Source organism: Brassica oleracea, chromosome C8 (genome assembly GCF_000695525.1).
Source record: "Brassica oleracea var. oleracea cultivar TO1000 chromosome C8, BOL, whole genome shotgun sequence".
Lineage (NCBI taxonomy): Eukaryota > Viridiplantae > Streptophyta > Magnoliopsida > Brassicales > Brassicaceae > Brassica > Brassica oleracea.
The window spans coordinates 18,984,056-18,997,730 of NC_027755.1; the positions used below are offsets into that span (position 1 = coordinate 18,984,056).

A 13,675-nucleotide genomic window follows, 5' to 3' on the forward strand; every position below is an offset into this window, starting at 1 on the left:
CACATAGCAATGAGTTTGTTAGTATTTTAGCGACCAAGCAAAATCTTAAAAATCTTAAAAATGGACAGACCTGTTCGTCGATGAGAATCATCTCAATACCAATGAGTATCTTCGTGTGTGCGTTCCGAGCCTCCCAAAAATGGATCAGACGAAACCTCAGCTTGCCTTTTTGAGGTCCGAACTTGACATCTTTGAAGAACAGCACTTCAACGGAGGAGGAGTCGACGGCCTTGCCCTTTAACTTCTTCGGTGTAAGCTTGCCGGAGACAACGTCGGCGCACGAACCACTGGCATTTCCGGTACGTTTGATCGCCTCGGCGGAGGTGACAACGGCCTTACCATTTTTCTGCTTGGACTTTGGATCGCCGGAGACAACTGGAACGGGAGAGATTATGGTGTGGCCGGCTCGTTTGATTGGCTCTGCGGAGGAGTCAACATCTTTGCCGTTTGGTTTCTTCACGGTGAAATCGCCGGAGATAGGATCGGCGGAGGAGACAACGGCCTTGCCGTTTAGTTTCTTGGATTTTGGATCACCGGAAACAGAAACAGGGGAGACTCCGGTGAAGCCGGCTCGTACGATTGTCTCGACAGAGGAGTCAACGGCCTTGCCGCTTGGTTTCCCCGAGGTAAGATCGCCGGAGTTTGGCTCGGCGGAGGAGACAACGGCCTTGCCATTTGATTTCTTCGCGGTGAGATCGCCGGAAACATTTTTTTGCATGTTGGAATTCATGGTTTGAGAGAGATTTGTGTGTAATAGATCTGGGGAAAAATCGAAAGCTAAATAGAAAATCAGAGGGGGAAAGGCGAAAGGAATCCATTAATGAGTTATCCACCGGATTCATTGTACACTCATGAATACGGTCTCGATTGATAGATCCGTTCGAGAAGGAGAAAAGGCAAAGAGATGAGTCGTGGAAGAGATCGATCGACTGACCGTTTGTGAAGAGATGAGATGAGATGAGATAGAGCCAGGGTCACACATCGTATGGGCTTGGATACACATGATGCTGGGCTTACGGATTTAGTTTGGAAGACCCAAGACCAACCCAAGATTGGCTGACGTGGATAAAAAAACGCACCCTATTGGCTGATTTAATTGCCGACGTGGACACCCTCAACGATGAGGATATCTTCCTTTTATTTATTGTTGGATAAGATGTTTTTTTTTGAGTTGTAAACAATAAATGAAATGAATATTGCACATATTGCACAAATAAACTAGCTAGAGTTTTACCAAGTTATTGTTTATGAACTATGAGCTAAAATAGGGTTAAGGTGTAAACAAACACAATTTTAAGAGGCCGGCATAAAGTATATATTCAATAGCTTTAAACTAAACGTTTCTATACATACACTACAAGAAAACATCCATTTTGCCACTGCAGTTATAGTGACGAAATAGTAGCAAATAAGTTTTTTAAGACTTTTTTGCAACTGCCCGTGGACGTTAGGAAAAGCTCGTCGCAAATCATTGTAGTCGCAAATTAGTTGGCAAGTTGCGACTAAAGTGAGACATCACAATTACTGGTTAATTTTGTAACTAATATAAGACTACTATTGTCTATTGAGGTCACAAATGGGAGTTGCAATTTAGTGATATTAATGATAGTGACAAAGTAGTTGCAAAATTTATCACTAAATCTAACCTCCGTTGCAAAAGAAAATAGTATAATTTTGCTGTTAATTATTTTACTATTAATGAAACTAGAGTCTCTCTCCGCGCTACGCGCGAAAAAGTGGTTTACAGTTTATTTTCTGATAAGAATTTTCAATGTTTTGGTTTGGAATAAGGGCATTGTATTCTTTAAAATGATGGGAAAGTCGGTAAATGTGGAGTTCATGTAATAGTAAAAAAAAGGTAGCGTAAGCCAACATAAATAATGTAAGAAAGAAAGCAAGTCTTTTGAAGAATAGAAGATGCGATGTGGATCATGTGAAAGAATTAGCCTGAAATTGTCAAAGACCAAGTTAGTTAACTTAAATTTAAGTACATAGCAAACCATGTTTTTAAATAAAAATATACTTACTTAGGAAAACTGGGTAGAATCTTAGTGGCAGTCCTTTATTTGATTGTATCTTTGTTGGGTTGATACGCTGGTCATTATAAATATGTGAGTAAAATATTTTATCAGAAGAGGTATGGAAAATGTTAAAGGAGAATTCATATTTCTAGTTCGAAATACCTTTGTTGTGTGGAAGGCCTTTGAAGATCTATTTGTAGACTATGTTCTTCACTTTCAGTTGATGGGAATCTTCGCCTTTGATTATCGTTGATCCCGCTTTGCTTGTAACACGCGAGAGGGCGACATAAAGTTGGCCATGGTAGAAGACCGGATTAGGCAGATATAAGATGACTTCTTTCGAACTTTGACCTTGACTTTTGTTGATTGTCATTGCATAACACAATCTGATAGGAAACTGGCGCCGGCATAGTGTGAACGGTAGCTTTGTTTCGTCATGAATGTATATTCCAATATCTTAAACAATAAGAATCGGCAACCAATCAAAGGAAAAGAATATAAATTTGGACGCATCATATATATTATTCTTTTTGCAGAGAATGATGCATGAGATTATTTACTTACCTGCGACTTCTATGGGTTGGTTAGAGGGGGAGGAATACATTCCGGTGATAATCTAATCCTTGCAATCTACAAACTATCACTTTGTTAGATGTAATAACTTGTATAAAAGTTGAGTAATGAATGTATTAATCTTACACAGTTTATGGAGGATAGGCTTGTAAAGATGGCCGACTTATGTTTCTTCAGTATATCAAAGAGAATGATGTGTGTTCGGTGAGAATGATGTGTGTTCGGTGAGGGGTTTGAAGAGATACTCGAAGATTGTAATGCTGGTTTAAAGAATTATTCCACATTCCTTCTTTTGATGTATGATTTTCGTAGATATGGACATTCTTAATGAGTCCGTATAAATTTCATTAATCAAGTATCTTAAGAAGATTTGTGAGTTTACGTTATGCAATGACTTCCGACTGCCGATCATAATCTAATATGCCGTCCAAAAATTTTTAAAACGTGTCTTTACTTCAGCGGTAGAATAGCACTCGCATTTGTTCTTGAACCAGGGCTCGTACCTCTTTCAAAAATATATTTTTTATTTCGTCAATCTCCATTCTTTTGTTTTGCTTATAGTATGTAGACACGCTGTGTATCTGTTGAATGAAAATGAAGTGAACCTATTACTGAGAAAGATCACTGGTAATAACATTTTCCACTTAGACAATAACCCCATAACAAAACATCCTTTCATTTCGACAATATCATCATACAAAAACTTAACCATCATCGAGACTACAACCGTTTGATAAAGGATTCATAAACACGTTGATTAACAAAAAGATTCTATCTTAGTCACACTCGTGAAAGAGTTATGAACCTTACAAAAAAAATCTATCAACTGTTAAACTAATTCAACCTTCGACGCCCCCTTGGTCCACTTGTGTAACCTGTCAAACCAAAGATAGGAAGACCTCTTCCAATAGGTTCTTTGTCGCCTGGTAACAAAGGAATTTCCTTTTGAAGCATCAAGAGCTGATAGATGAGGTTTGGAAAAACCAGATTTGTTTCCCACTCTGTTTTGTGACACATCTCGATCACTTGGTCATACACAAGATGACCAAAGTCGATTTTGTGGCGATTAGCAACAGCATACAGAAGGCGGAGGCGGTTCTTGAGCATTGCATCAAAATCAGGGCATGGAAGCCAGTTCAACTCACACACACGGTACAGAGCTTTGAACGGATTCGTCAAACATTAAGATTGAAACCCGTCCATCCAGAGCATTGTCCTCGAGTGAGGTGTGTGATGGCTTGACTCAGATCAACGTTTCTCCACTCGAAGGAGTGTTCGACAGATGGGATCATCATCAATTGGTTGATCAATGAAGGGGTAAACCGAAACACACACCCACGAATAAGAGCACCCTCATCGTTGAAGGGTTTGTTTGGGATAAACTCTCTCACAACCCTAAGACGGAATGGATGCACATGCATCACTGAGTAAGACCATCCTATACTATCGATAATCCTATACACATCTTCTAATATAGGATTCTTATGATCTAAGGAACCCTGAACCACAAAGCCCTGAAGACAGAGAGAACGATACCCGACAGCGGCTTCCTCGGTATGATGACGGCGAGAATATACTCCGATGAACGGGACGGCATCTGAGAATAAAAGTCGACTGCTTTGGAGAAGATCCTCGTACGAAAGGAACGGAACCTGAGATCGGAATTGGTACTGCTCACCGTATGAATGGTCGACCTCACTGATCCTCCGACATCTAGATCAATAAGCAGAAGAACGGTTTTCTTCAGACATGGCGGATGGTTTCGATGATCAAGATAGTAGAGAGATAGCAAAAGGAAGAAGACTGTCGAGTTTTCCTCTTTAAAAAGAAGAAGAAACTCTCAAAATCCTGATTTGACGTTATTGACAATTCCAAGTAACTTCTGCTTGAGAATATAGAATAAATGTCGGGCATAGTTAATAAAATGTGTCTTTACTCTGGCGGCAGAGTAATTCTCATATTTACGCCTACATCAGGGTTCGAACACTCTCATCAACATATTTCTTTTTTTTTGGCCATTTTCTATTTTTGACTTATAGGCTCAAGTATTCTAGCATCGGAGGAGCTAAGTGATATTGTAAAGAAACAAAATATCTAATGCACTTAAAGGTTTAAACATGTAGTTGTAATATATAATAACCAAAAAAAACAATGAGAACATGTGAAAGGATCTGAAAATGACGATTGTGTAAATATTTGATTCATAAAATTTGAAATACTATTTTTAAGAATTCCCTCTGAAGGCTAGATGACCCCTTCACAAGTAGTTTGTAACTTTGTTTCTCTAGATAAAGCGATGTATGACTTCAATAGTGCTATCACAGTAAAAGCGAGTGGCCGGTGTTGAGGCGAGTATCACTTTCCCTGTAAGCACGTAAGAATGAAAAGATCGACAATGCGGATCAGGCTCAATGCTATCTTTTTTTTTAATATGTTTCTCATGTTCTTTTCAAACGGAAAATATAGCGTTGACCTCTAACTAAAAAAATAATCAATTAACCGGATATAAAAGACGTGAAACTAAAATCTCTATTGTGTTTAATAATTGAATACTCTATAGATCTAACCCTAAATAATTGATAGTCATTACCTTTGCATATCCTGGGATTGATGATTGTAATGAGTACAACTTGTATTCCATGGCTGTCATGCTATGTAAGTCTCTAAACAGAGCAGACGCACTTGTCTAATATCGTCAAGCGGACCATTTTAAATCTGCAAAAATATGTGACTATATTTAAAGCTATCATTCACTAAATTTTAACTAAATGGTTTGATATAATGTGTATCTAAGTCTCTGTCTAGTAGTAGACCAACAACTACTTCCGTTGTTGCCGTCGGATTTTTTATATTGCTACCTTGAATTATTCTAACTTGTCCAACTACATCTGAGATAATGCTTGTATTGAGTGTCATATTTTGTATAAGAAAGAACCAAAAAAAAGTTTGAATTTACCTGGTAAGTAGTTTGTAGTAGTGGCTATGCTGAACAATTGTTTGTATAAGAGGGGATTGAATGAGTTGGGAGGCATCGTCGGGATTTCTTCCTTTATTGGTTCAATCCTGGTTGACGTAGTGATGTGAATAATGTATTGTTGAGCAGTGAGTCTGTATTGTCTAGTGTTTTCTAGGAGTGAAAAATACTAAATTTGATATATCTCGTTCTCTTGCAGCACCTGGACATGTTTTTCGGAAAGTGTCTTATCAAGCTTTCCTTCGTATGTATCGCCCTTTTGATCATAATATATAACATAAACAATATACTGTTAGAATTTTCGTTGTTTTGATATAGTAATATAGATACCATATACCTTGATGTCAATACAAATGAATGATGCACCCAGACAATGGTCTTTATTTTTGTGATTAAAATTCCTCCACATACGACAGATACGGACCAATTTTGGTGGCATTGCGACTCCTTTCCTCTGATAAATTAAGAGGTAACAGATAATTTATATGGGGGATAATTATAAATGTTGGTGACATTGTCAACTCTTTTCCTCTCAGAAAATAAGAGAAAACAGATAATTCATATGGGAATAAGTTCAGATTACTAGATCAGTTGATTCGATATCATAATATTAGATCACCCAATTTGTTTTATCAGACTAAATCAAAACGTTGAGAAGACTATATGATCTGCTCTTTCACACTATTTCTAAAAAGGAGTATTTGTTTGTCTTAGAACACACGTAACAATAACTCATAAGCCTCTTATAAATATAAAGATTGTTTCAAAATCTAGCCTGATAAGTCTCTCATTCGCACTAATGAGATAAATCTTCAACCACAATAAACTATCTAGTAGTTTTTATTATATACTTATATTGGAAACGTTACTTGTATGAATATCTACTTTAACAATACCTGGTGGCTAAGCATGGAAGAATCGGAGCTAAAATTCTTCACTGAGGGAGGCTTTAGCTAGGTCTTAGCAAAATTAGATGGGTTGAGGGTTTGTTCTAAGTAAACGATTATTGCATATCCATGATTGTAGCAAGTTCCCTAAAGCGTTAAGCCATGCATATCTATATTAATTAAGTATCAAATTTTAAAAGATTATGTCTTGTATTATATTTCGGATAATGGGAAGGAAGTTAGACATATTTTTGTCTAACTTTTTCTTGTGCTAGGATGTCAAGTTTGAAGTTACAATCACAGTAAACATTTATTGGTTGATTTCCTGCAACAATTGTTCTACATGGAATGTTTAATTGCAAGATGCCAACGCCCAAAATCGAAGCAGCCGTGTAAGCCAGCCTTAACGGAGAGCTTCAAAGTTTGAGTGGTGGATTCGGATTGAACTACAACAGCATCAAATTTATGAGGAATATGAACGAATCCAAAGAATACATGTAGTTGAAAAGAGTTGGAGGTGAAGAGTTAAGAGTCGAAGTAAAGAACAATGATTAAAATTGTAATTTTTATTAGAGACACACACAAATCTCATATATACGAAAAGAAAAATTTTATGATGAAGCAAATAAAACATAGAGAATCAGATTAAAACATACCAAGAAACTATAGATACTGAAGCAAATAAAGCACTGGTGAAGCAATGGTAATACAAATATCACAGCATTAGGAAGATCGGGTAGATATTTTAGCGTCGACCCTTACGACCACGGCCCTTTCCTCGTGCTGACTGTAGCTGAACTGAGTCGTATGCACCTATTGCCCTCAGATAATGCATGTAATCTTGGTCGATGTCTTCTTCCGGTTACTCAATGCGTATCAATTTGTAGCTTCTGAGCTTGGCTCTGGTTAGCTTGTCTAAATTAGTTACTCCTGATGTTGAGCTTTCTTGAGTGCTTATTGATGAGGCTGGTTGAGATGTGGTGACCGCTACTTGTTGTGGCGGTTGTTGTGGCTGGTTGAGCTATGTTGTCTGCTTCTTTGCTTCCATTAGGGTTGCTAGATGGAAAAGTAGACAAATTTATATCTTTAAAATAAGGAAAAAACGAAAATAAAAATATGCAATCTAGATCTTTGATTATAAACGTAAGATGTGTCAATCTAGAAGTGTCAATCCATATAAATTGAGACTATTGGCTATCTTTGAGATACATAAGTCTTCAATATTTGCAGATCTGTGAAGCTTGTGGTGTATTTGAAAGATTTGTTAGATGGATGAATAAGATCAAGGGATTAGATGTCTATAACCTGTGAAAGATAACGATGTAATCCAAATTGTGGTGGTTAAAGACATATTGGAGATAAGATTGTTGAGGCGTTGAGAGTTTGTGGTGGCTTGAGATGATTACGACATATGAGAGAGACTTGGGGGGGCTTGAGGGAAGGGAGAATTCGATAAGAGTATTAAAATCTTTAGATTGTCTCCCTATATTAGGAAATTCCGGCGTTCCTTCCAAAAAGTTCGACCAATGAGAACCAATGGTGAGTATAACTTCAACTACTAATCTCAACCGTTGAATTGTGTCAATCCAATGGTATATGTATTTTTTTTTAGTTTCTCTTCGATTAGATATGTAAATATGGTTCTATTTAGTATTTTTTTTTATAAAACATATTTTATAAATTTTTAACGTATCAAATATATAATTCTATAACTCAAGTGTAACTGTCAATAGTTATTTGGAAATCAACTCTTGAGACCGTACATGAAAGGATCCAAATTATTATATATGGAATCACATATCTATAAACAAAGTTTTAAATAAAGGGAAAAAAAGTCTTCGCAACATTATAAAAAATGTGAGACTTGATGTAGTTTAGAGTATCCAATAAATAAAAGGTTCCGGTAAAAGAATGTCTTAAAATAAATGTATAAAAAAATACTTATTGATAGAAAGTGTAATATGGTATATATTAATTAACTAAGTACCTTTTAAAGCAATATTTTGTACATAATTATCTTATTATATTTAGAAATTGTTATACTATTGTTAACCATAAAATCAATAGTTATTAAGAGAGAAAAAGGGAAAAAAAAAACAAAGTCTGAAAATGAAATAAAACAAAACATAGTCTTCAGATAATCTAATGCAGGATTGACACCTATTTTAGCTATGTTTGCTGCTTCTGATATGACTAAAACAAATATCATCAAAGTCAATCAGATGCCGAGAAGACTATATGAACTAATTTCATCATATTTAATAGAAATTATCAGCAACACTTAGGACGCTTAACTTCCTATGACACAACCATATCAGAAATTCTATTAACATAACCATACCAGATTATGTTCTCTTCTTATAAGTTTTCTATTCTGACTATATTCTCATGGACTGTTCCCGGCGTCAGATGAGACTGAGAAACTCCTCACAACACACTATAAGTAAAAAAAAACAAAAGATTTAGCAACACTAAAAATATCATATCAACGTGAAACGATGAATTGTTAAACAAAATAGCACTATCAAACACCAAAAGATGCAACAAATCTGAGATAAGTCAAAGGAACACGACATAGGTAATAAGCAAAAAAGAAGAAAACAAAGCATAGTCTTTAACAAACACCAAGGTTCAAACGCTGCAATAACAAAGTCCAAAAGAAGAAGGAAACAAATCACAGCCTTTATTAAGACAAAGAAAAAACAGCACTAAAAATCCATTAGCCACATTTGGCACCTTTGGTCTCTCCCGACTCAATCACATCAGAGCTCCTTTTCACAGTCTCATCTGCAGATTCACCCCTTTCTTCAACAGGTACCTCATCCACGTTTTCCTCTATGATGCCTTCAGGTGCTGGAACTTCAGGAGAGAGAACCTTGGTGACAGTCAAAGCTTGGGTCTTGCCATCCATATTGTGTTGTGATATCTTGATAACGAAGGTGCGAGTCTGTCCAATGGTATCAATCAGAGCTTGTGGCACCGGGACTACATGATCATCTCCAACGCTTTCATTGGCCTAATATAAATGTAAACACTTGTTATATTCATCAGGTCGGTTATGACCCAAAAACTGAAGGATAGACAGGTCTGTAATTACCTCAAAGTAACTCTCAACCAATGTCGAGGCTTTCTTTCCAGTCAAATCAAACCCAGCATCACCGAGAAGTACAAAGCTTGCGTGATCATTGTTGTCATAGACAGAGAGCTTCGTGAGATACCTGTGACATATGAACATTAGTAAGGATGCTGAAAGCGTATCTGACCAAAAATAAGTATAAATCTTACTCTGCAGCACCGTCAATCTCAGTCTTTCCACACTTCTTACACATAAGCGTAGTAGGCCTTTTAGTTGCTTTAGTCTTGCACCCACCACAAGCAATATAATACCACGCCGAACCACTCATAACATCATCAATAGTGGCTGAACACTCGAACCAAGCAACCTGCGAATTGCACCAAGGAAGATCATGAATAACTGTAACCAACGCAATGTATGGGTAAAAACATGAGATATTATACCTTTGCCTGTTTCTGCTTCATGTATGAGAGTAGTTCTCCTATAGTAGCTGTCTCAGTCTTGGTAACAATTTCAGCATTAACTCTATTAGCAACATCCATGTTCGATTCATACCTGAGAAAATGTTAAAAAAAAAAAAAAGTAAGACTTTCGATAGATTCAAGTAGACGCTCCAAATCAACAAATGAACACGTACCAAGCCAGATATTCCCTGGTTGCTTGAACATCCATATCAAAAAACACACGCGAGGATGATAGAGACGACAGAGATAAAGCACCTGCAATATAAGCAAAGTTCCATACCAAACAATAATAATTTAATCAAACATTCAAGCTATAAAAACTGTCTTATCTAACACAAACTGTGACTAAATCATGTTCCACATGCAGCCTACTAACATCTACAAAACATAACCAAATCCAGGTAATACTAACCTCCAACACGTTTTGGATTCAGCGTTGTCACCAGAATAACAGTTGGAGGCTTTCCAAGCGCTTTAAACTTCTCACAGAAGTCTGTTGTGGCTTTGTCCCATACGTATAGCTTCATCACATGACCACTGCACCAAAACAAACTCATGTTATAAGCAAAAAACATATATATATATATATATATATATATATATATATATATATATACGTATAGATCATAAACACTAAGAAGAATCCACTCTTGCGCCTGAACATGAACCAGAATTCGCCTTGAAGAAGCTATCTCGACCTCATCAAGCACAAGACTGTCACTCAAGGGATGCTCATTCACCAGTTTAATGTGACCGAGAAAATCTGCAATAAGATTAAATAGTACTTATTACTCTATATACTATCAAACCCAAGCCTAAGCAACTAAGATCGAGACATAAAATCCGGGTAAAGCTTACCATAAAGATCCCCCTTGAGGTCACATGCCGCTTCAAACTCTTCATAACCATAGAAACGGAACCGATCCACAGGAAACTGAACAGGACCGTTCCCGAGAACAGTGGTACAGAATTCCATGAGAAAGCAATGATCACGTCTGGCTCAGCAACTCGGTACACAGTTTTGCTTTTAGATCCATAGAAGTTGATAAGCCTGTAGATGGAACCAGCGATCATTTTTGGCAAATAGATCTTAATCCTGCTTGGTGGGATGAACCCTTGGATCACAGTACCCTGTTGATAACAAAAAAACAAAAGAAACGAATGTGTTTGATCGTCCAAGCAAAACCGATACAAAATCATAAAAGGTCAGAATAAACATGTTCGTCAATCAGAAGCATCTCAAGACCCATAAGAACCTTCGTGTGTACGTTCCGAGCCTCCCAAAAATGTATCAGACGAAACCTTATCTCACCTTCTTGTGGTCCGAACTTGACATCTTTGAAGAACATCATCTCATTAGAGGAGGAGACAACGGCCTTGCCGTTTGGTTTCTTGGACTTTGGATCGCCGGAGACAGCTGTAGCGAGGGAGACTCCGGTTTGACCGGCTCGATTGACCGGATCGGCGGAGGAGACAACAGCCTTGCCGTTTGGTTTCTTCGACTTTGCATCATCGGAATCAGCTGTAGAGAGAGAAACTCTGGTTTTGCTGACTCGTCTGACAGGCTCGGCGGAGGAGATAGCATCCTTTCCGTTTGGTTTCTTCGCGGTAAGATCGCCGAAAACAGGGGTTTGGCTGTTGGAATTCATGGTCTGAGAGATGTTTGTGTGTAAAAAATGTGGGGAAAATACGAAGGTTATATAGAATCTCAGAGGGAGACAGACGAAACGAAACCATTAATGAGATTTGCAGAGGATTCATTGCACACTCATGAATACGGTGACGATTGATCGATCCGTTGAAGAAGAGGAAAGGGCGAAGAGATAGAATGTCGAAGAGATTCGTCGGCTGGCCGTTTTAGGGTTACCGAAGAGCGAAGTGATGAGATGTCGTCATTCTCCGGTTCTCTCTGATCTGGGTTCTTGATCCATATGTTTCTTATATTTCGACAGATTGAAAAATATTAGCCCAATACCAGCCCAAGCAATGTCCGACGTGGAGAAAAGAGCATGCCCTATTGGACGATTTTCTGATCCGACTTGGAGGGTCTAAACGATGAGTATATTGGCCTTTTACTTATTGTATGATTTATCAGTAACAAAGTAGTAGCAAAAAAGTGTGACTCATATGTAACCACTTTTGCAATTTAGAGTCGCATAGTAGTTGCAAAAGTTAGCAACTATTTTGAGACTTCTGCATTTTTTTTTTTTGTTATTTTGGCTTTAGAAAGCAAACAAAATATTTGAATTTTATTTTAGATTTAAAATTTGTAACTAATTTTAAATGGAAAACATTTTATTGTTTTTTATTATTTTAAACATTCAGAATAAAATTAGTTCAAAATAATAACTACATAAACAACAGAACACCAAAGGGCAATCAATCTAAATTTCCAAAGGGAAGGAAACACTAAAAGATAATCCAATCTAAATCTATACAAGAACTTTCTCTAGTTGCGATGAAGAATCTATGCTGACACAGAAAACATACTCGTGGTATGTGGAATCGAGATACAGCGAAAACACAAGGCACAAACTAATTCCAAGAACTCGTATATCTTTTATTAGAAATCCTTTACACAATCTCTTACAGATTTGTTTGATCCGAATTACACAACTCGACACGGATCGATTTTTAACAAACCCATCTTGCTTGACTCAACACCTGTTGATCAAGTCTACCAATTCACTCAGCTATGAAACCCCAAAACCCTCTGTGTTTCTCTCTGAGAATTACAACATGAAAGCTCTAACCCTAATCTTAGGTAAAGCCACTATATGTATTAAATAATATTTTCCTATTATCTAATATAATATTTCCTATATTTTAGCATCACCAAATATTCCAATTCGTGATCTAATAACATTCCTTTAATGCTTATTTCGTCAACCAAGCATATGGAAATATGACACATCATCGCATCTTGACGTTTTCTTTTTATTCTCCGAAGCATGTGTCACACATTACTCTCCATGTGTAACACATGTACACGAACCAAAACTCCACCACAGCAGCAACCTATCAAGCTCCAAGTTCTTGAGCTTACATTCTCCCCCTTTTTCACTGAGTTTTACAACTCAAGCTCAATAACATCTAACATCTAACTCCCCCTGAATCAAGTACCATCTCCCCCTGCTTGAGTGGAAAACTCTGTGAAAAACTTCATTATACTTGTTGGACCATCAAAACCCTCAACTCCTTCTACGCCATCGAACTGGTTCTTCAAGTTCAGTATATTGATCAACCATTCGAGTGTATGACACATTGGTATGCTCGTGTGACACACCTTTCGTAAATTTGGGATACAGATCTTTCTTAGCTATCCATACATATCCATACCTTCTAGGTTCTACATAACAAAGGTTCATCCTCCAAGCTCGCTCAATCTGGTGTCTTCGAGAATAACAGAAATCAACCTTATGACCATGATTCCCACAAAACAAACAACCATTCCTCCTAGTTATTGCAGGCTTTGGAGAGTGTAGTTTTGTCTGAGCATTAGGTTCTTTTTCCACAGGTGTAGATGTATGTCTTTTCTCAGCTTTCGAGCTACTTTCGGGGTTAGATGGAGTACCTTTTACAAACTTGATAACATCGAGTGGAATAGCTTGATCTTTTGGAGCAGCACCCTTGTATCCTAAGCCCCAATTCACCTTTGGAGGTTGTCCAACTGATAATAT

The 13,675-nt window shown here is 37.3% G+C and overlaps 1 protein-coding gene across 1 annotated transcript in view; it reads right to left on the reverse strand.

Annotated features, from left to right (window-relative positions):
• LOC106308856 overlaps nt 1-11,644 on the reverse strand; it is a 12,475-nt gene extending 831 nt beyond the window's left edge. The window contains exons 1-3 of the mRNA XM_013745967.1: nt 11,213-11,644; nt 10,989-11,126; nt 10,854-10,929 (exon numbers count right to left, since the gene is read on the reverse strand). Coding sequence (XP_013601421.1) covers nt 10,854-10,929; nt 10,989-11,126; nt 11,213-11,644 — 646 coding nt within the window. The remainder of the gene's footprint in view (nt 1-10,853; nt 10,930-10,988; nt 11,127-11,212) is intronic.
• Between the last annotated feature and the right edge of the window lie 2,031 nt (nt 11,645-13,675).